Below are 24,526 nucleotides of genomic sequence, written 5' to 3' on the forward strand. Positions count from 1 at the left end.
CCAACTTCACACTCATCACCCTGTCAGCTACTCACTTTTTTTAGGAACAAATTCAAAGGAATATGGGACATGAGCAACAGAACAAACATGAAAGTAAATAAATGAGCAGTTAGATTAGATTTATAAACACAAATTGAAGACACAAAAACGCATACACACAAAAACCTGACAGTTTCAATTCATATAGAGCAGTTGTCTGTGATGATATACAAATAGGTTTGTATCTTTTATTGATATTTTTTGTGCTGTTATTCATCTTGCACATTGTGTATACAATCAACTTTCTGTCACTCTGTCGTGACATCAAACACTGAAGATGTGGAGATGATCAGGTGAAGACAGTGAGACAAAAATAAAAATTGATCACCGCAGCCGATTCCAGGAAGCCATTAAATATCAGAGAGCTGATGTCAGTGTAAATGTGTTAGAGAGTGAATTTGTTTCATAAGTCTGGTGTGAGCTCCAGGTTACTGCATTATATATACACAGGACCTGAAATCAATAATCCAACTTGCCATTGCAGTTTCTTTTTATGCTCTTAATGGATTTCTCATTTGTTAGTCAAGGACCTGCCGCTGCCACGGTTTGTCGTCGGGAAGAATGAGGCAGAGGCAAGACATGCGGCACTGTACCAGGACACAGACAGTCAGGGGATGTACCCGGGTTCTGGCCCAGGGGTGATACCCAGACCACCTGGCAGGGGCCACCAGAACAAGAAAGGTCTCCCTTCTTCCACTTCACACTCTGTACATGATGTCATCCAGCCCTTGGCATCCAGTATTGAATCACAGGTGAGTCATTCTACCTTGTAGAACTACCTATTTGTGAACTGACAACAGACTTGTGGAAGCATCCCAAAGGTCTCAAGTAAAGTCCCACAGATTGCCATTTACTTGGTGTCCGAAATTTAATCTGGCTTGGTTTCAAGATGTGTTTCACAACAATTCACATAGCCTGGGTGGAGGACCCATAAACATGCATGCGGCAAGTGACCCAACTGGAATGTGGGAGTTCTTATGTGACAAGACGCAGAAAGCTGTCAGGGATTGCATTGGTGTTGCCAATGTACATAGAAGGTCTTTCATCTCAGGCCAATGAATATCATCTACAGGTGCTGTAGTGCCTTGCTTGGTGGCAATTATTGGCTGGATAGTGAACTTGAGAAGTGAACTGTGATGGCACTGCAGGTAAACAAGGAGGTATTTGTTCAAGGTTCTCTGAGCAGGTGACACATGTTTCCTGACCCACAGCCTGCTAACAGGGGAATCCAAGCACTGTGTTTTTCAAACCTACACCTCATTCATTGGGTCTAAATGTCTTCAGGGAGGTGTATATATCTTTGCTTTTATTTGGAAAGATGGGTATCATTGCAGCAGATGGGAAGAAAAGACCTGTTTCACTCTGTACCTACAAGCATCATTGTCGATAGGATTCAGCTCCAGTTACTTGCTGCTCAGTAACCAGAACTGTCAACTATCAGCCTAGTCGTTGCTCTGTGAATTGTCAGTGAATACAAGCATGAATATGATCAGCACTTCTTTGCAGCCTGTGTTGATTTCACAAAGTGTTGCTTTTGGTGGATTGGGTTGCTTTGTGGAACATCTTCAGAATTTTTGGGATCATCTGTAAGTTGCTGGACACCATAGCCAGACCGTGTGGAGTGGAGGCAGTCTGATTGCTCACTCCCCTACCCAGTGGACTGAAGTTGTTCACTAAGGATGTATTGTAGCTCCTGCTCTGTGGACTGATTGCATGAATGGAGTCTTTGGTCATAGAATCCAGGGACTTTGGTGTTATTGTCAGCACAAAAAGTTTCATTAAACCTGTCTTGTGGAAGATACAGTGCACTCTCTGGGATCATTGGATGTTTTGAACACAGCACTTGAGAACCAAGATCCAGGCTGTCAAAGTTTTCCTGGAATGAGCCATCAGAAGTGTGTCTGCAGTGAAAGTGTTGAATGTGAGAGGTGAGTGTCTGTAAGCAGGTGTGCCCAGGTCTCGGGGAGCTCGGGGAGAGTTGATGGGGTTGATGGACACAGTATGACCATGAGACTTTGACAATAATCAGTGACCTAAGGTGGCGACTGCAAAAGAGAACTTCAGCTATGACATTATGGCCACTTGGCTCGTTTCTCTGTGCGTGATCCTGTGCATGCTGGAGCCACTGTGCTGGGAACAGAGGCTCACGTCACCTGGTGGCGGTAGATAGAAAGCTACTTTTTGAAGTGCGGCTACAGCAATGACCTGTTTAGATGGTTGATGATCAGGACCCAGAGCAAATCTGTGCACAGGCTGCCAGAACAGACCTTTCATATATTATTATTCATATTTTTCATTCCTGAAACACTTTCTTTAAAGTCTTTTGTTGTTTTTCCTGTTGTCAGCCTGAACCCACATCCCCGGTGGTCTCTCCTCATCATTCTCCTCCCACCTCCCCTCACTCCTGGAGAAAGCACAAACGGCAGCACAGTGGGGGAAATTCAGACAGACAGACAGCCGTCACTGCAAGTGGAGCTGTCTGGACACAATTCAGAGAATCCCAAGCAGGTAAAGGATTTATGTGGCCATAAAAATGACTATAATAAACTATCTCTCTATCTAAAGGTCACTGAGCCACTGCTCTTTGTTAAATTTAATGACCGTATTCAGTTCTGCTTTTTGAAATTTACTGTTTGTTTTTTTTTTCCCCATCTCATTTCATCTCATTTGTTAATGGGATGTCTGTCATATGGACACAAAAAATTCTCTATTTCTTTGTGACTTTGATGATAACAAAATTGTGTTTATAGAAGTGTTTGAACAAGTTGGCATTAATTACTGCTTACTGATGACATTCATGGAACAATGCTTAAGGAAAATTGTTCTTATTTATTTCCTTAAGCTTAAGCATGAATGTAAAAATCACAAGTGCAAATGATTTTCTGAGTGTGTTGTGCAGGCACCTAAACTTATCTCGGCTTTTATTGGGCAACAGAGACTCAGAGTTTCATATTGTTTATCTTATTTGCTATGGTTAGTTTGTAAGTGGTGAGACAATTTCACTGTTGAGCTGTTTTTTACAGCAGTGGGTTGGCAACATGTTTTGCAGATTGCTGACTTCTGAGCGACATTCCTCTTTTGGAATCCAAACTACTCCCACCAGTTAGTTTGATCAGTATCGAGCAACTTAAATCTTTTGAGGTAGATTGTGAGGCTGGAAGTGTTTGCATGTTTACTTTCCCCCTTGTTTTTAAAGCAGGAATATCAAGGAGGAATTTTAATGTGTAAAAGGACAAGGCCTAAGCTGAACACCTATGATCTCTGGTTCCTCAGACAGCACTGCATCAGGGACTGTTGTTCATCAATAGCTGATATAACCACATGGGCGAGGAATTACTTTGTGGAAAAAACCTTTGTCAAGCACTACTATATGGAGTTACATTCAAAAATACCACTTAAAGCTTTAATGTGCAGAAAAGCAGCCTTATGTTAACCTTGCACTTCTCTAGGCTCAAATGCAACTGGGTTGGCCCATCACACAGTAGATGTGTATTGTGGTCACACAAATCAATATTCCAGATCTTGTTTAGGAACAAATGTCTGTTGTGTTTTTTTTTTTTTATTATTATTATTTTATTTTACAGCCTTATTCCAAAATGGAAGAAATTTAGTTTTTCACTCAAAATTCTGCACACAATACCCCATAATAATGATGTGAAAATGTTTTGGGCGATTTTTGCAAATCAAATGTACATAAGTATTCACAGCCTTTGTCATGAAGTTCAGAATTGAGCTCAGGTGCTTCCTGTTTCCACTGATCATCTTCGATATGTTTCAACATCTTAATTGGAGTCCACCTGGGATAAAGTTGATTGGACATGATTTGGAAAGACACACACCAGTCTACATATAAGGTCCCACAGCTGACAGAGCATGTCAGAGCACAAACCAAGCATGAAGTCAAAGGAATGTCTGTAGACCTCCAAGACAGGATTGACTCAAGGCACAAATCTAGTGAAGGGTACAGAAACATTTCTGCTGCTGTGAATGTCCCAATGAGCACAGTGGCCTCCATCATGTAAACAGAAGAGGTTCAGATCCACCAGGACTCTTCCTAGAGCTGGCCGCATGTCTAAACTGAGTGATTGGGGAGAAGGGCCTTAGTTAGGGAGGTGACCAAGAACCCGATGGTCACTCTGTCAGAGCTCCAGCATTCCTCTGTGGAGAGAGGAGAACCTTCCAGAAGGACAACAATCTCTGTCGCAATCCACCTGTCAGGCCTGTATGGTAGAGTGGCCAGACAGAAGCCACTCCTTAGTAAAAGGCACATGGCAGCCCACCTGGAGTTTGACAAAAGGCACCTGAAGGACTCTCAGACCAGGAAAAACAAAATTTTCTGGTCTGAAGAGACAAAGATTGAAATCTTTGGTGTGAATGCCAGGCATCATGTTTGGAGAAAACCAGGAACCATCCCTGCAGTGAAGCATGGTGGTGGCAGCATCATGCTGTGGGGATGTTTTCAGCGGCAGGAACTGGGAGACTAGTCAGGATTGAGGCAAAGATGAATGCAGAAATGTACAGAGACATCCTGGATGAAAACCTGCTCCAGAGCGCTGTTGACCTCAGACTGGGGTGATGGTCCATCTTTCAGAAGGACAATGACCCTAAGCCCACAGCCAAGATATCAAAGGAGTGGCTTCAGGACAACTCTGTGAATGTCCTTGAGGGGCCCAGCCAGAGCCCAGACCTGAATCCGATTGAACATCTCTGGAGAGATCTGAAAATGGCTGTGTACCGACGCTCCTCATCCAACCTGATGGAGCTTGAGAGGTGGTGCAAAGAGGAATGGACAAAACTACATAGATAGGTGCACCAAGCTTCTGGCATCATATTGAAGAAGACCAAAGGTGTATCAACAAGGTATTGAGCAAAGGGTGTTGAATACTTGTGTACATGTGATTTCTTTGTTTTGTTTTTGTTTTTTGTTTTTTTTAGTTTCAATAAATTAGCAAAAAAAAAAATAATTTTTTAATGTTGTCATTATGAGGTGCTGTGAGTAGAATATTGAGGGAAAAATCCATTTTGGAATAAGGCTGTAACAAAACAAAATTTGGCAAATGTAAAGCGCTGCAAATACTCTCAGGATGCACCATGAACGTTGTTAGAAGAAACGGCAACGTTACAAAGTGGTAAATGTTTTTGGAGTGTGTTGCAGGCTGGAAATAAAGGAATGGATGTATATTAACAAATAAGATGAAGTTAATCAGAAAGAAAAAAAACATGAAATATCTTTGGTTCATACTGTCTGCAATGAAGTAAGTAAATGTAAAGTCCCCCCTAACACCATTTTCCAACCTTTTCTGATTTATGGTTGTAATATCAGTTACCACAAATTGAACAGAGACCCTGTCTGGCATTTTTAATTTATTTATTTATTTATTGGACAGAGTAGATATTTTTTTTTTTCTTTAAGTTTTAGTTGTACATGTCTTCAAAGAGAAAATGCCAATGAAGTAAATTTTTGGTGACCCCAGCATTGAGACAGCATGGAGGGGATGTGGATAAAAGCAGTGGACTTGTGACTGGATTTGAATCCCTGTCAGACCAGAAAATGACAAAGTGCCCTTTGGCAAGATCCTTAATCCCAAAGTTGCTCCTGGTGTGCAGTTGACTGCCTTGTATGGCTGCATCCTTACATTGATGTGTTTGTGAATCAGTTAATGTGAGGGATTATTGTAAAGCGCTGTAGAAATGTAGTCTGTTTACTTGTCCTCAGTTAACAGTTTGCCTCCGTTATATCTCTAAAGCAGATCAGGGATGACACCCTGGGTAAACCTCCCAGGCTATCAATAAAATTATCATGCACAGTGAAAGCTTCCACCACTTTTCTTCACAGTAATGATGTTCCCTCAATGTATTGTGATGAGAGAGAGAGGTGGGGTGCTGCATGGGTGGATGTGCTTGGGTTTAAAGGCAAGGTGGCGTGTCTCACAAGTAGTAAACTGTGTACCGGATGCTCTTCCTGAGGCAACTCCAGATATTCATGGAGAGACATGCTCTGAGTTCCTGGTATTCCCAAGTTGTTTTCCAGCCAAATGGTCAACAGGACCTATTCTGCTTCCTTTAGGACATCTGACTGCATCAGGTGTGCTCACAGCGGCAAAATTGTGATCACATCGATCAGAGTTGGCGCTTCCTTTTTTCATACAACATGTAAGAAATTGTCATAGTAGTCATTATTTGCCATCTGCTGCAGCTGTGGACAGTGATTCCACAATAACTGGTGTGAATGCTGCATAATGAGCCAACACATGGTGCTTGTGCACAGAAAATGTTTGGAATGATGCTGCTGTGGCTCCATAAAAGCTGCAGTGTCTGGATAACTGCACATCCAGTGTAAATTGGACATGACTGTTTTATGTCAATTTAGAAAGGCAAACAAGAAATGAACCGCTTGCTGCAGAGATGACTGCATATAGTTGGTTGCTTCCTCACAGCTGTAACCTGTTTGCATCTTCAGTCTGGGTCAGTGGGGAAGCAATAAAAAAAAAAAAATAGATCCTGACCTGGGCCTTGTTTAATTTTTTTTTTCCTTTCAATCCCACAGCAATAAGAGGTAATGTTCTCGGCAGAGTTGACGGTACATTAGGTGTGGACAATGAAGCTGCTTCTCACTTACATCATCCCCAGTATGTTCAAAATGTCACATGGGAGGCTTCAATAATTAAAACTGTGTCAGACACTGTTGGATTGTTTGCAGACATTCCAGCACTGTACATATTAGGAACTAGCACTGAATGTGTATCTTGTGTTTGTAAGCATCTTGAAGTATGTAGTTTTACATAATGCAGTTTTAAAAAGACAGTTTGTGCAGTTTGTCAGGTGAGAAACAACGATGACATCCCAACATATAACCTGCTAAGTATTTTCTGATGTGCATGTTCATACAGTTTTATAGTGTTGTGTCTTCTCTTGATGCCCAGGGCCGGTGTCTGGTGATGGAATGTGGTCCTCCCACTCGCCACCTCTACCAAGTCAGGAAAGTTGGGTCAGTTTCACAGCAGACACTCCACCATCCAGCACACTTCCAGCAATGCATCCTTCATCAGTCCAGGTAGGGCATCATTAAACGCGTGTTGCAGTCTTTGCCCTTGAGCTCATCAGATGTGTAGTACTTTAGAGAAATATGCAGATACTCATGTAGGTCAACAATAAACAAATCTAATTTGCAATGTCTTGGCATTCTTATTCCACCCCAGTCCTTTAATTCTGTGGAAAAACTAATCGATTACCACATTGTTAATGTTTCCCCTAAATAAAACACAGTAATATTCAATAAAAATAACTTTATCACTGCTTTTAATCAAGCTGTTTATGTGTGTGTGTGTGTATATATATATATATATATATATATATATATATAAAAGTATCCACGCATTTTATTTGTTTATTAATATTAGAGATTTATCAGTTATTATTTTTTGAAGTGTTCCCGACTTTTTCTGTGTCCGCTTGGCATGACCACTAATCCGAATGATTTTCTTTAAGTGGGTAAGAGTGAATGTATTTATCCAAAAATATTGATGAACATAGTTTGAATTACAGGGAAGCCAAGAGGAGCCCTGCTCCCCTGAAAAGGACACAAGTTCCTTTTCAAAGCCTCCCCAGAGATGTTTAGGGGGATCCCTGAAAAATGTCCCCTTTTGTGTTATGGGGTGTATGTATTTTATTTTTTGTACATTGACATTCCTTTAAGTAAAACTATGTCAGCATTGTGTGTGTGTGTGTGTATTCGGTCACTACATTACATTTTTCAAACACCTGTATCCATCAAAAAGCACCTATGTCACTGTGCAGCTCTCCACGTGATTTTTGGAGCTGAATGAGCTCCTCATTAAGTGGGCTGAATTTGGTGAAAGACGACGTGGGATTGGTAACTGCAAAACAGACTGCCGGGAAAACGCTGGTAAAACTCCAAAAAGCAGTTCTCACATACTTGTCCACCTCAGCTGAATGTGAGAAGGAATTTTCTGCTGTGACTGTTACTGACAATAGGTATCGAAACAGGTTACGTGGGTGAATCCTCTCCTCACTTCTGTGGACTTAAATGATTCTTGTACTGTTGTTGTTGTCGATTTAAAAAAATATATACGTATATTCCTGATATTTACTGCTTGCAGTAGTAATGGAATGGTTAACTCTGTTATTGGCTGCACTGCGGTACACTTGTGCTCATGCTTGGGATTTCTTAAGTCCCTGTCACACATAGCAAGAATGTGCAGGAACCATGCCCGACACAGCAAATATTGCCATAATACGACGCAGTCAGGAGGAAAAGAGGCGGAGTCAGCAGTGTCAGAATGCATCCGGATTACTTCGTCCACACCTGCATGAAGGCAGGTGTGGATGAAGTGTCCACATCCGCGCTGTGAAACACTCCTGGACCACTGTTGGAGGTGAGATTCATGTTTATTAATGCTGTCACAGCCTGGCCACAACAGTTCCATGTTATATCTCCTACAGAGTTAGAAGTTTATCATTTTTAACAGCGTGAGATCCGTTCAGCTCTGAGCCTGATGCGTGCAATTACGCATTACTGTGCACCACGGAGAGGCGCAGCTGCCCATGTTATATACAGTTATGATGGAGACAGTATTCACATTATTGAACTCGCCCATGGGGAGGAATGGACAAATATCTGTACTCTAAGGTCTGTTGTGGAAATAACAGCCTGTTCAGATTTGCGGCGGCGTGCACACAGTAGCGCACGGTGCTTTCGGTTTGATAGCTGCTGTTCACATTCATTGTACATGATAATACTTCATAATCCTTATCATGATGAAGTGTGCCACATACATTTCAACAGTTCCTTGTGCTCTGGGGGGGGGGGGGGGGGCATTATTATACGTGGCACGTGCAGGTCATACTGGCAGGCTTTGCTGTGCCAGATCCATCTCGAGGTTCCCTCATATGCGCTCAAATCATTTCAGATCCCGTCTTGCCGTCATTGGAATATGTAAATTGCGGTCAGATGGTCCTCAGATTGCACATGGACCGCCGTCTGATAGGTGTCCATCTCAACGGTGCCTGGAGGGTTTTGAACATGTGCAACACACTTGTGGCGGCTGACTGGTTTTGACCAGCTGTGTGGACTATTGCAGATGGCTTGTTAGACGTTTTAGAACTGAAATCGACACTTTTCGGATGTGCGCCTATTTGTCATTCTGACGCCATTCTGATGCCATGCCTGATTCTAGCTGTGTGATGGGGGTATTAGAATTCACTGCAAATGGGGCGCCCCTGAAAACCACTATATAATTTGAACCTTGGTTAGAGTTAAATGATTATTGTTACCTTCTTACCAGACAATGTAGATATCCTCATCTCCTGTGTTTATTAAAAGATAAGTACATAAATTTGACGTTACAATATCTCAGATCATTTTGTCTCCCTTTTTAACTTATGGTGATTTTGACAGGCTGTTTTTATTCACTAATGCTGGTCATTGCAATTGGAAAAGTTCCTTATTTAAAAAATGGAAAGCACAGTAGTTAGTGTTTTTTTTTTTTGTTTGTTTGTTTTTTGCGCAGAGCCCACAGACTTGCCCGATCTGTGATTTAAACACCGTATCCAATCCGTGACACCTCTAATGAACATATTCTTGGGCTTCATTTCCATCAGTCATTAAGAAATTCAAACTATGTGGTATTGTATAGTAGATCTGTATTTCATGTTTCATGCCAGCGTTAATGTCCATAGTGTTATTTTTTTATTTATTGTATTTGTCACATTCTCTAAATGTTCATGGTTTACCATAGGAAAGCACAACAGTACGAACAGTGGCCTCAGCAGCGATGACCAATGAGATCCAGAGGCAGTCGAGTACCTACGATGACCCGTGGAAAATCACAGATGAGCAGAGACAGTATTATATTAACCAGTTCAAAACCATCCAGCCGGACCTAAACGGATTCATACCGGGTAGGAAAACGGACACACGGAGCCTTGTAGAAGCACAGATTGATGTCATCATCTCTTCTTTGCTTTTACTGTGTTGCAGGTTCAGCAGCAAAAGAGTTCTTCACCAAATCTAAGCTACCAATACTGGAGCTGTCGCACATTTGGTGAGAAATTTGTAGTTTACTAATCCTGAACGTCTTGTTCGGTTTTGTCTTTGAACTCTATACCTGGACTGCAGTGACTGTTACATGTTTAAAAGCTTGATTATCTTGTGGTAGGACATTAAGGTATTGTGCAGTTCTAGATGGCCAGAAGAACACTACAGCTGGATCTGAAGAGAAACAAAATGTTGCACATTAATTGTTGCTTAATAACCAGGTTTATTTGTGCAGGATCAAGCGGTGCACATTGTTTGTCTTTGCTGCTGTTGGTTGTCGTGGTCACTTGCCAGGATTTTGTCTTGATGCACGTTTCTAGGGAACTTTCGGACTTCGATAAAGACGGCGCGCTGACCTTGGATGAGTTTTGTGCTGCTTTCCCACTTGGTTGTGGCTAGGAAAAACGGCTACGACCTCCCCGAGAAGCTGCCTGAGAGCCTGATGCCAAAGCTGATTGACCTGGATGACTCAGCAGGTACACAGCCTCACTGACTCGTTATTGTTCCCTCACCGAGCTTCCCACACGTGGGCATAACTCCAAAATTCTGTATGATGACAGTGTTGCAAATCAGTATTTCTCCTGAGATTCCACAAATATTTATACAGTGAGAAGTTCATTTTTATTTAAAGTATTTACCACAACATGTAAAGGTAATAAAGTAGTGTAGGGCCAACAGTAAGTGTATGTAGTCACAAATTTATTTATTTATTTTTGGGAATTTTTGCCTCTCAGCTCCACCACAGTAGAGCTGAACCAATCCAGATGTGTTTGTAGTATAGATGTCCAGATTTGATTTAATGGGTTTAAACAAAGTATTACATTTATAAATTACAACTATTTTTTTTTTGTTTTTACAGCTGGTGCCTGTTTTCAGAGGCCATAAATAATTTTGCACACTAAATATAAGGATTAAACAGCCTTGTGTTAGACATCATGTTCGTCATTTACAGAGAGATACTAACTGTATGGTGAAGCTGTGTGGTAAATTTGTCCGCACTAAGCAGTTTCAAAAACTAAGATGAGTGAGGGAAGCCACCCAGAGCAACCCTGAAAGAGCTAAAGGCTTCTGTGCCTGGAGAAACTGTGCATTGTGCTACCTTTGTTCCTTGAATCACCAGTTATACATCTTGTGTGGTCGAAGTGGCACAGACAAGAATTTTCTTAACTGCTATCTAAAATTTCATATGCATTTTGCCAAAGGCACATGGGAGGTTGAGTCACTGATGATGCAACTGCCAAAACCTGAATTATGCACAGTTTCACCAGCCATGGCTACAGTAGGCTATAACTCCTTCAGATGTATTACAGTGTTTTGGTGGTTTCCCTCACATGCTTAGTCCAGACATATTTACTGTACTGTGTGTATTTCTAAATGATTGATGTAAACGGAAGTCAGACATAGTGAGTAACTAGAAAATGTTCACATATCCATTCCCCTGACTTACAGTAGTGTTCAGAATAATAGTAGTGCTATGTGACTAAAAAGATTAATCCAGGTTTTGAGTATATTTCTTATTGTTACATGGCAAACAAGGTACCGGTAGATTCTCATAAATCCAACAAGACCAAGCATTCATGATATGCACACTCTTAAGGCTGTGAAATTAGGCTGTTAGTAAAAAAAAAGTAGAAAAGGGGGTGTTCGCAATAATAGTAGTAGTAGTAGTGTGTCGTCAATTTTGTGGAACAACAGGTGTGAATCATGTGTCCCCTATTTAAAGATGAAGCCAGCACCTGTTGAACATGCTTTTCTCTTTGGAAAGCCTGAGGAAAATGGCACGTTCAAGACATTGTTCAGAAGAACAGCGTAGTTTGATTAAAAGTTGATTGGAGAGGGGAAAACTTATACGCAGGTGCAAAAATTATAGGCTGTTCATCTACAATGATCTCCAATGCTTTAAATGGACAAAAAAAACAGAGACGTGTGGAAGAAACGGAAAACAACCATCAAAATGGATAGAAGAATAACCAGAATGGCAAAGGCTCACCCATTGATCAGCTCCAGGATGATCAAAGACAGTCTGGAGTTACCTGTAAGTGCTGTGACAGTTAGAAGATGCCTGTGTGAAGCTAATTTATTTGCAAAAAATCCCTGCAAAGTCCCTCTGTTAAATAAAAGACATGTGCAGAAGAGGTTACAATTTGCCAAAGAACACATCAATTGGCCTAAAGAGAAATGGAGGAATATTTTGTGGACTGATGAGAGTAAATTGTTCTTTTTGGGTCCAAGGGCCACAGACAGTTTGTGAGATGACCCCCAAACTCTGAATTCAAGCCACAGTTCACAGTGAAGACAGTGAAGCATGGTGGTGCCAGCATCATGATATGGTTCATGTTTCTCCTACTATGGTGTTGGGCCTGAGTATCGGTATACCAGGTATCATGGCTCAGTTTGGATATGTCAAAATACTTGAAGAGGTCATGTTGCCTTATGCGAAGAGGACATGCCCTTGAAATGGGTGTTTCAACAAGACAATGACCCCAAGCACACTAGTAAATGAGCAAAATCTTGGGTTCCAAACCAACAAAATTAATGCCTTACAGATGTGAAGAAATCATGAAAAACTGTGGTTATACAACTAAGTACTAGTTTAGTGATTTACAGGATTGCTAAAAAAGCAGTTTGAACATAATAGTTTTGAGTTTGTAACGTCAACAGCAGATGCTACTATTATTGTGAACACCCCCTTTTCTACTTTTTTTTTACTAATAGCCCAATTTCATAGCCTTAAGAGTGTGCATATCATGAATGCTTGGTCTTGTTGGATTTGGTGAGAATCTACTGGTACCTTGTTTCCCATGTAACAATAAGAAATATACTCAAAACCTGGATTAATCTTTTTAGTCACATAGCACTACTATTATTCTGAACACTACTGTATGTAAGGAAACTGGCTGCAAAAATGAATTTTTATAAAAAAAATCCTAAAATGTAGTTTATTCATTGATGTGGACTTCTGAAAATTTAGGGACGCGTTTAAAATGTATATTTTGTTAAAGCCCTTTGAACTAAGCTGAAAGTCTATATTGCAAACCTCATTTTGTTTCAGCGCCATTGTAGTGGTGCGCAAAGGCAAAGCTCTGTCCAAATACGTATGGACCAGACTGTTTCTGCCTGAAGTTTAGGCTTATAGCACCGTTACTTTGCGACTTTGACAGCTAAAATGAAGCCACATTTTAAAATACTGGTAGAATTCAGTTTACTTGTATGTTTTGTTGCCAGCGATTGAAGCTGGCTAATCGTGTAGTCTTGTGCACAGAAGTGCCGGAGCCGGTCACAGACGTCGGATACTCGCTTCGCCGGTTGGAAGTCACGCCCAGCAAGTCTCCCTCAATGCCGTCACTCAACCAGGCCTGGCCAGAGATGAACCAGAGCAACGAGGTTCGACATGCACATGTGCACACACACACACACACACACACACACACACACACACACCACCCACACACACATGGTGCAGCTCAGACTGCAAACAGCATGTTGGTTTCCATTTGCTCTGCTTGCATTCGATTTGTCTTCAGTGTTTAATTGGTAAAGTTGACTTGTCTTTATGCGTCCACCCACATTTGATTTCCACATCCCCTGTCTGTTATCGAGTGTAATCCAGTTGTCTCCTCTCATTTCCTGTAACTGTAGCCGCAGCCGTCAAAGTCGGCACATTGGCTGAATGTGGATGATTTGTTTGGTGCCCGCTCTGATTCCACGTCACTGTGGCTCAGGCTGATGATGTAATGTGTGATGTCACTGCACTTGGCTGACTGACATGTTTTTTTGTTGTTTGTTTGTTTTTCTCACTCTGTCTGTCTCCTGCAGCAGTGGGAGACGTTTAGCGAGCGCTCCTCCAGCTCACAAACTCTGACCCAATTTGACTCTAACATTGCACCAGCTGACCCTGTAAGTCAATCACTTAGTAAGCATGAACGATATTAACCCTCTATGGATCATCTCAACTTCCTCTCTTGCCTTTTTTCTGTCGTTTCTCTCTTGCCTCTTGTCACAGAATCTCTTCATGACACTGTCACTGCATGTTTGGTTTTGTTCTTTTATTGCATTCAAACTGTGGTGTTGTGATTTGACTGGCTTAGCTTGTGTTGGACGACACCTTTCGCCCACAATCACCAGTGCATTTGTTCAATATTATACAGTGCGGGGGTCTCCCTCCCCAATCCATATGCAGTGCTGCGAGTATGTTTGCAAAATTGTGTAGCGACAAAATGTGTATTGAACTGTCAGTACTTTTTGAAGTGATTAGCCCTCAGGCAAGTAACCCCCCCCTTCCCTCAGCACCGCTTTGAGGTCATATAATCAAAATTTCAAGCTTTGCTCGAGATTTATGCCGCTGTGTTCTGAATCACCTGCGGACATCTTGTGTGGTAAACCAGAAAACAAAACATTACAGTAATCAATTTTACAGACCACAAAAAGCATGTGCAACACACAGGATAGTGGAAATGGAATATGACGAAAGCAGAAATATAGAGATAACCGACTTTTACACATTTATTTCAAACAGTGATGTTTTATATTGTTTAATTATATGTTACATAGTGGAGCTGATGGAGATAACTATTAATACTTTTTCAGGCAATATTCTGAAAACAATAATTAAGACTTGCGCTGGTGGCACATGTCGCCGCATCCACCACACCACAGAACTGCAGTGGGTAGTCCTGGATGGCCACCACCCAAGGCAGACCTCCATTCCATCCCTAACTGCCAGCATTAACAGTCTGTTTGCCACAGCCAGGTGAAACATGGGTGTCGCCTTGGCATTGTCAATTTGTTTGGTCCTCAGCAATGAGGCACCTGCGCATTGAATAGACAGGGAAGCGCGTCACATTGTGCCATAACTGAGGATCCCTCAAAATGCAAGTAGACCATCTTATTTCAGTCTCTTCAAGGACTTGTTTAACACAAAGTTATTTCAGCAGTGCCAAACGATTCTCTGTAGAATTATTTGGCATCTAGTACCAAATTCATCAAGTATTCTCCTTAGGTCACTGGTTAGGACACAAATCTCATAAACAAGCAGAAAGTCTGGTATCACATAACCCTCAAAACTTGGACCTTTGTTTGACTGCAGGATGAACATCGCCACACACCTCTGTCTAGTGAACTCATACCTCCATAAGGTTATTACGGGCGACTCTGATGCAAAAAGTTGAGGACCTAGAGAGACGTGAATGTGACTGCAGAGATAAATGTATCATTCGAGGTCAATATTGTCACCACAAATGGCTATACATCTGATGACTGCATCCAGGAAGTTGTTGAAAGCCTGGATCTTAGGACAGTCACAAACCCAGATATTCTGACTCCCGCAAAGATCACAGCATCGCCCATGATGTCAAGGTCAGTGAACCTTTCCTCACCAAGTCACCCAAATTGTTGGACTCCAGAAGCCTACCCAACATCCAGTATGTACAAACATTGTATAGAGTCAGAACCAGAATACATCGGAACACCAGAATATAGAGGATTGATAAGATTATATTGAGACCAGCACTTTTATCGAGTATGCTTATTGGTCAGATTCCTTATTGATTCTGGAGCAGTTTTCAATTCAAATTATCAGCTGCTAATTTTTCTTCTGTGTGAAAGGTTTTTGCTGGCCAGGAGCTGATTGGCCAGTCAGTCAGTTGACTGTAGCTTACTCAACTGTCTGCAGTAACATTCAGCCATCTTCAGAAATGTATGAAATGATAGAATATGTTTTTGTTTAGGTTTTCTTACTCACAGATGAATTCTACGCAGCCTGCTTATGTGTCGCTAATGTTAGAGCAGCATAAAATATCATCACCTTCCTAAAATAATGGCCTAAGTCATATTTTCCAAAACATGACTTAGGTGTTATTTTAGGAAGGTGATGATATTTACCTTCAGTAACAGACAACCTGCTAAGTTGGAAAGCAGTGGCACTTTCTTGAAAGAAAAAAAAAAAAAATTTTTGCAGACATTATATATAGCACTCACTCTCATCACTCATCTTCAACTGCTTATCCGAGATCGGGTCGTGGGGGAAACAGCTTCAGCAGGGGACCCCAGACTTCCCTTCCCAGGCCACATTGACTACCTCTGACTGGGGGATCTTGAGGCGTTCCCAGGGCAGTGTGGAGATATAGACTCTCCGAGTCCTGGGTCCTTCCCCAGAGTCTCCTCCCAGATGGAGGTGCCCAGGAGGCATCTTTACCAGATGCCCAAACCACCTCAACTGGATCCTTTCAATGTGAAGGAGCAGCAGCTCTTCTCCGAGCTCCTCATCGATGACCAAGCTGCTCACCCTATCTCTAAGGGAGACATCAGCCACCCATGCCCATTTCGGCCAATTGTACCCGCAATCTCGGTCTTTGGCCACGACACAACCCTCATGACCATAGGTGAGAGTAGGAAGGAAAATTGACAGTAGATTGAGAGCTCGCTTTGGCTCAGCTCCCTTTTCATCACACGTACAGTAGAGCGAATGTAATACCACCCCTGCTGCGCCGATTCTCCGGCCAATCTCACGCTTCATTGTCCCCCCCACTCGTGAACAAGACCCCGAGCTACTTGAACTCCTTCCCTTGGGGCAACACCACATCCCTACACAGAGTTAGGCAATCCATCAGTTTCCTGCGAGAACCATGGCCTCAGATTCGAGGTGTCTGATCCTCAATCCCAGTGCTTTAACACCTTGGCTGTGAACTGATCTAGTGAGTGCTGGAGGTCACAGGCCGATAAATCCAACAGGATCACATCATCTGCAAAACGCAGCGATGAGACCCTGAGCCCACCAAACTGGAAACCCTCTTCCCCCGACTACGCCTCGATATCCTGTTCATGAATATCACAAGCAGGATTGGCGACAAGGTGCAGCGCTGGAGGAGGCCAACCCCCACCGAAACGAGCCCGACTTACTGCCGAGCACCAAAAACACAGCTCTTGCTTTGTGAGTACAGATTGTATGGCCCTGTGAAGGAACCGCCCTCACTCCATAATCCCGCATCACCTCCCACAGCACTATAGCACTGTTATTATTATTTTGTTTATGAAACAAAGCCATGCATCGGATTGCTTCTTCTTCTCTAACTATTCCTTGGTGCAAGTAGTGCACAGGCACAGAGTTTAACGTTCGGCACAGAGTTTTGCAGTCATGACGTGGGTTTTTACAAACGATCACAGTCAAAAGAATAAATATCCTCAGAGACATGCATTCTGGTTTGCTCGGACAATTTAAAACTAGTTCTCAGCAGGACTTGTTTTGGATTCCCAGCCCTACCTGAAACTCTGCTTCCACTCAGCACAGTACTCGCAGTACCTGTGTGGATGTACTTGCTGTGATATTCAGCAAGTTATTGAGGTGCGTTGGGTTCTCAGGCTGTTTCAGAAAGTGTACACCTCAGCTGCAAATGCTCTCACTACTTCAGAACTAGTTTGTCATCTTCTAATGGAAGCAAAGATGTTTTGCAAGTGGCGGGATAAAAGCCTCTCCATACGCTTAAAGTTAGCCCCATGTACCATAGTACTCTGCAGCTTCTTCCCCGCCCATTGTTTTTCTTTGCAATCTCACTGGCACCTTAGGTGTCCAATATATTGGCAGGAGAATCGGCCCGATGCGCATTTACTGTTGGCTGTAAGCGACAGACAGTAACGGAATTGTTGCATTGTTTTCAGTGAGATGATGACCAAAACTCTGCCCTTGCTGGCTGTGAATGCATACCTGTGCACCGCATCTGACGGCACTTGATGTTTAACGGACACTAGCATGCTTGCAGCACTGTGTTCTTTTTTTAAAGAAAAAGAAATACACATTTAAATAATTTTGGTTTGTTCCCAAAATATACACGTATGAAATGTGTTACTGCCAATTATTTATTTTCTAAATTGCAAAAACGGTAAAGAGTGAAAGTAGTTTTACTTGCCTTTCTACTGACATCACTTTAGTTTGGTACAAACTTAGAACGATGCAATATGATGCATCAGATTCATGTTTTATTTGCAATCAGAAATGCTGTTGAACTCTGATTCAAGCATTTCATTGGTGATGCAGCAGTGCTGCATTCGGACTGACATAAAAGTAAAAAAAAAAATTTGCCTCCATTATAGCCCTGTATTGAAGACGAACATGAAAGAAAAATAGTGAACAGTGAAGTTCTGAGTTTTGGAGTTTTCCCAACATTACAGAGCAGCTGCAGGTGACACTTTGTGGAACCTTTACAAAATCCCTGAACGCAGCATTGTTCCACCACCAAGAATCTCTTGAAACATTTCACTGTAGATAAAAGTTAATAACCGTTCTCCATAATTGGGGGTGGGGGTAGGGTGAGTGCTTTTAACCTTGGTGTTCATTGGTACCAGTAACGTGTATGATATTTGTGTATTTGGGTTCATGCATCAAAAAGACCCCGACAGCCTTTTAAAGTTGTTGCATACTTCAGCAGACAGCCTCTCAAAGAAGAAATGTGTTATTGGGTGAGGCCACGCCCACTGTGTGCCAGAAAGGTGGAAAACTTTGCCATTATGCTCTTTTTTTTTTATTTATAGTTTTACATAAAAGATGAGGCTAACAGAAAATGCATTGGCATACTGTCACCTCTGCACACTATCCAGTCAGCACGCAAGACTGGCAGAGCTGTTGATGTTGTAAAGTTACAAATTTTGTAGCACAGACTCTGATCCTGAGTAGTGGTGAAGTTGTGCATGTTGGCTGTCTGGTGACATATGCAACAGTCATGTTATACTGCAGCAAAGGTCATGGCCGAATGTTTTCTGATTGTGTAGCTTTGCTGATAAAATGACTGTTTGTTTGGTCTGACCATGTACACAGATACAAGTTAATCTCTCACAGTGGAATCAACCTATGTCTCTTTGTAAATCTTTTTTCTTCTCATGTGTGTTGGTCTGCACAGGACACGGCCATTGTCCACCCAGTTCCCATCCGGATGACACCCAGTAAGATCCACATGCAGGAGATGGAACTAAAGAGGACGGGCAGCGGTAAGTGTGTGGCACAGTTTTTATGTCATGCATGTAAAGAATAAAACAAAGCTGTGTTGAGTTGAAGGCGCTTTGCTGTGAGATGTCTCGAGCTGAGCACAGATTGAGCCGAGGTGGTTGGTGGTTGTGACTGAGCTCTGTAAGAAATTACTTTTTCAGTGCAGCGAGCCTGCTTGAGAGGACTCTGCACCGAATGTTGAAGCTGCTAGGGGAAAGCAGCCCAGATGTGCTGAGTTTTAATTTTCAGTGCTAAACACGAGCAGGTGTGAGAGCAGCTTAAATCCTATGTTCACATCATGATATTTCACTAAAAATGTTGAACTTGTGCATTTATTTCTGCATTATGATGTCAAATGGTTGTAATAAAAACCACGCAGGTCAGTGCTTGTTATATTTTCATGATTCATTAAAAGCTACGTGAAAGCTGAAAACTCCAAAATTGTTATTTATAGTTACTGTCCATAACGCGTTGCTATAGTAAGACATGAAGGATATTCGCTGCATTTCGTTGCTAAGCTGGGAGGTAAACATTTTAATCATTACTTCTGCACAAAGTTGGAAAGTAAATATATGCACAGACACTTTTGACTGGCGTTTTTTGTGTTGCATTGTGATGTGAGAATTTCTTTGTGCCTTTCAAGCTCTTTGCTTTGCAGAAAGCCATTTCTGCCTTTCCAAATTTCCCTGATCGGTCCTTACAGTACAGCTCAGGCCGTGCATTTCAGCACCGGCACAAGTGCATTTTAACACCTCAAACCATTGTGAAGTCTGTGTGTGTGAAATAATATACGAGGTCTGTCAATAAATTAACGGTCCTTTTTAATTTTTTTTCAAAAACTATATGGATTTCGTTCATATGTTTTTACGTCAGACATGCTTGAACCCTCATGCGCATGCGTGAGTTTTTCCACGCCTGTCGGTGACGTCATTCGCCTGTGAGCACGCCTTGGGAAGGAATGGTCCCGCCCCCTCATCGGATTTTCATTGTCTGGAAATGGCGGAATGAAAAGGACTTTTTTTCCATCAGAATTTTTTCAGAAGCTGTTAGAGACTGGCACCTGGAAACCATTCGAAAACATGTCTATCTCGGCTTTCAGTGCTTACCAGTCCAGTAAGTATCAGTGAAATTGTGGAGAGCTGGACATGTCCAAACTTGTCCTCTGACACTCCGAAACGGAGCTGTTCCTTTGTCTCGCTTCCAAAGCAAATCGGTCTTTACGCGCGTAGCCTCCGCGCAGCTTTCCATAACAAAATCTCTTGTTAAAAGTGAAATCTGCCGGAAAATGGCTGATGTCCAGCTCTTGTGATAACCAGAGAAAGAGCACACGACGGTCTCGTATCCACAGAGCCATCCGTTTAGAAATGGTCTGGTGGCTTGTGCCTCGTCGCCGCAGCTCGGTGCGCGGTCCTTAAAGGGATCCTTAAAGCTGTAGTAACAGACCTTATTCTCTGTGAAGCCCGTAAAATTTTCACCGAAAATGGTTTCAAATGGTTTCCAGGTGCCAGTCTCTAACAGCTTCAGAAAAAATTCTGATGTAAAAAAAGTCGTTTTCATTCCGCCATTTCCAGACAATGAAAATCCGACGAGGGGGCGGGACCACTCCTTCCCAAGGCGTGCTCACAGGCGAATGACGTCACCGACAGGCGTGGAAAAACACGCATGCGCACGAGGGTTCAAGCATGTCTGACGTAAAAACATATGAATGAAATCCATATAGTTTTTGAAAAAAATAAAAAAGGACTGTTACTTTATTGACAGACCTTGTATTTTCCAGAGTATCCTTTTTATTTGGAAGGTCTTGCAATGTACACTTGGGTGTGACTTATAAAAAAAAAAAAAAAAAAAAAAAAAAAAAGTAAATAAGTATTTATACAGGGCTTTCACAGGCATCCATGCACTAAACAAAAGAAACGTCAGTCATAAAAGTGCATAACACTGCACAAAAATCCCAAATTAAAGAGCTAATAAAAAAAATCTAATGTACTCGTGTTTTTAAACTGTACCAGCAATTCATGTTTATTTACATCAAATGACCTCAATATGTTATCAATTGCATGCTTATTTATCCATTTTATTTATTTATTTGGGATTTAACAGTCCTTTTGGCATACACCACAAACTGACAGCTTCTTGGAAAAATCTCTCCCACAACCCCCCCCCCCCCCCCCCCCCCCCCCCCCGTAGACCACAACCACCCGACGAGTCCACTACTCGTTAAGCCTCCAGAAATGTCTGAAGAAGCTAAACTTCCCACCTCCATGAAGTTTGCAGCCTCCAACACTGTAGGTGAGTCTGTGATATGCACCACCTGCTGCCCAATGCATGTTGGGGTAGGCTCAGGACCTATAAACCTTCAAACATAGTTTGTTAAAATGGGATTTTTTTTTTATTTTATTTTTTTTTATTGATTGATTTAAAGGTTTTTCCCATTTACAACAGCTGTATTGTCCCTTTAGATAACGGTAACGTTTTTGTTGAGCTGTAGTCTTGATGTAATTGATTACAGCTTAGTTGACAAATTTTATGTTTTGAGGTTTGTTTGTTTTTAAATGTCCTTTAAAGGTGATGGTTACAGCAGTTCTGACTCCTTCACATCAGATCAGGAGCCGATTGCCCGACAAAGGTCAGTTTCTCACTTTTATGTGACGAATTTGCTGATGATGATGATGATTACTGTACCTACATTTAGTGGAACTACATCACGGGCAAGATACAGTTTTGGTATCAATCAGTGATACCCTTCAGTTTATATTTTATACACTTAATTCTGATTTGTTATTCATTATTAATTTCACATTGCTGTGAAATTAATTTTTCCCCTCAAATTTCTACTACACACAATACCCCATAATGACAATGTGAAAAAGTTTTTTTTTTTTAAAGATTTTTACAGATTGATTAAAACCAAAACAAAAATAAGTCCACCTGGGGTGAATTCAGTTGATTGGACATGATTTGGAAAGACACGCAACTGTCCCACAGCTGACAGTGCATGTCAGAACACAAACCAAACATGAAGTCAAAGGACTTGTCTGAGACATGATTGTCTTGAGGCACAAATCTGGGGAAGGGTACAGAAAAATTTCTGCTGCTTTGAAAGTCCCAATGAGCACAGTGGCCTCCATCATCCGTAAATGGAAGAAGTTCAGATCCACCAGGACTCTTCGGAGATCTAAACTGAGTGATTGGGGATTCACTAAGGATGTATTGTAGCTCCTGCTCTGTGGACTGATTGCATGAATGGAGTCTTTGGTCATAGAATCCAGGGACTTTGGTGTTATTGTCAGCACAAAAAGTTTCATTAAACCTGTCTTGTGGAAGATACAGTGCACTCTCTGGATCATTGGATGTTTTGAACACAGCACTTGAAACCAAGATCCAGGCTGTCAAAGTTTTCCTGGAATGAGCCATCAGAAGTGTGTCTGCAGTGAAAGTGTTGAATGTGAGAGGTGAGTGTCTGTAAGCAGGTGTGCCCAGGTCTCGGGGAGCTCGGGGAGAGTTGATGGGGTTGATGGACACAGTATGACCATGAGACTTTGACAATAATCAGTGACCTAAGGTGGCGACTGCAAAAGAGAACTTCAGCTATGACATTATGGCCACTTGGCTCGTTTCTCTGTGCGTGATCCTGTGCATGCTGGAGCCACTGTGCTGGGAACAGAGGCTCACGTCACCTGGTGGCGGTAGATAGAAAGCTACTTTTTTGAAGTGCGGCTACAGCAATGACCTGTTTAGATGGTTGATGATCAGGACCCAGAGCAAATCTGTGCACAGGCTGCCAGAACAGACCTTTCATATATTATTATTCATATTTTTCATTCCTGAAACACTTTCTTTAAAGTCTTTTGTTGTTTTTCCTGTTGTCAGCCTGAACCCACATCCCCGGTGGTCTCTCCTCATCATTCTCCTCCCACCCCCCTCACTCCTGGAGAAAGCACAAACGGCAGCACAGTGGGGGAAATTCAGACAGACAGACAGCCGTCACTGCAAGTGGAGCTGTCTGGACACAATTCAGAGAATCCCAAGCAGGTAAAGGATTTATGTGGCCATAAAAATGACTATAATAAACTATCTCTCTATCTAAAGGTCACTGAGCCACTGCTCTTTGTTAAATTTAATGACCGTATTCAGTTCTGCTTTTTGAATTTACTGTGTTTTTTTTTTCCCCATCTCATTTCATCTCATTTGTTAATGGGATGTCTGTCATATGGACACAAAAAATTCTCTATTTCTTTGTGACTTTGATGATAACAAATTGTGTTTATAGAAGTGTTTGAACAAGTTGGCATTAATTACTGCTTACTGATGACATTCATGGAACAATGCTTAAGGAAAATTGTTCTTATTTATTTCCTTAAGCTTAAGCATGAATGTAAAAATCACAAGTGCAAATGATTTTCTGAGTGTGTTGTGCAGGCACCTAAACTTATCTCGGCTTTTATTGGGCAACAGAGACTCAGAGTTTCATATTGTTTATCTTATTTGCTATGGTTAGTTTGTAAGTGGTGAGACAATTTCACTGTTGAGCTGTTTTTTACAGCAGTGGGTTGGCAACATGTTTTGCAGATTGCTGACTTCTGAGCGACATTCCTCTTTTGGAATCCAAACTACTCCCACCAGTTAGTTTGATCAGTATCGAGCAACTTAAATCTTTTGAGGTAGATTGTGAGGCTGGAAGTGTTTGCATGTTTACTTTCCCCTTGTTTTTAAAGCAGGAATATCAAGGAGGAATTTTAATGTGTAAAAGGACAAGACCTAAGCTGAACACCTATGATCTCTGGTTCCTCAGACAGCACTGCATCAGGGACTGTTGTTCATCAACTGATATAACCACATGGGCGATGAATTACTTTGTGGAAAAAAACTTTGTCAAGCACTACTATATGGAGTTACATTCAAAAATACCACTTAAAGCTTTAAAGTGCAGAAAAGCAGCCTTATGTTAACCTTGCACTTCTCTAGGCTCAAATGCAACTGGGTTGGCCCATCACACTAGATGTGTATTGTGGTCACACAAATCAATATTCCAGATCTTGTTTAGGAACAATGTCTGTTGTGTTTTTTTTTTTATTATTATTATTTTATTTTACAGCCTTATTCCAAAATGGAAGAAATTTAGTTTTTCACTCAAAATTCTGCACACAATACCCCATAATAATGATGTGAAAAATGTTTTGGGCGATTTTTGCAAATCAAATGTACATAAGTATTCACAGCCTTTGTCATGAAGTTCAGAATTGAGCTCAGGTGCTTCCTGTTTCCACTGATCATCTTCGATATGTTTCAACATCTTAATTGGAGTCCACCTGGGATAAAGTTGATTGGACATGATTTGGAAAGACACACACCAGTCTACATATAAGGTCCCACAGCTGACAGAGCATGTCAGAGCACAAACCAAGCATGAAGTCAAAGGAATTGTCTGTAGACCTCCAAGACAGGATTGACTCAAG

The 24,526-nt window shown here is 41.7% G+C and overlaps 1 protein-coding gene across 1 annotated transcript in view; it reads left to right on the top strand.

The window, feature by feature from the left end:
• The window catches only part of reps1 (RALBP1 associated Eps domain containing 1), a 78,401-nt gene that overhangs the window by 23,781 nt on the left and 30,094 nt on the right, over positions 1-24,526 (top strand). Inside the window, exons 3-7 of the mRNA XM_034162675.1 lie at positions 562-791; positions 2,385-2,547; positions 6,963-7,093; positions 9,798-9,960; positions 10,040-10,103. Of these exons, the coding sequence (XP_034018566.1) occupies positions 562-791; positions 2,385-2,547; positions 6,963-7,093; positions 9,798-9,960; positions 10,040-10,103 (751 nt within the window). The remainder of the gene's footprint in view (positions 1-561; positions 792-2,384; positions 2,548-6,962; positions 7,094-9,797; positions 9,961-10,039; positions 10,104-24,526) is intronic.

The sequence above is a fragment of the Thalassophryne amazonica genome, chromosome 21 (assembly GCF_902500255.1).
Source record: "Thalassophryne amazonica chromosome 21, fThaAma1.1, whole genome shotgun sequence".
NCBI classification, from domain to species: Eukaryota; Metazoa; Chordata; class Actinopteri; order Batrachoidiformes; family Batrachoididae; genus Thalassophryne; species Thalassophryne amazonica.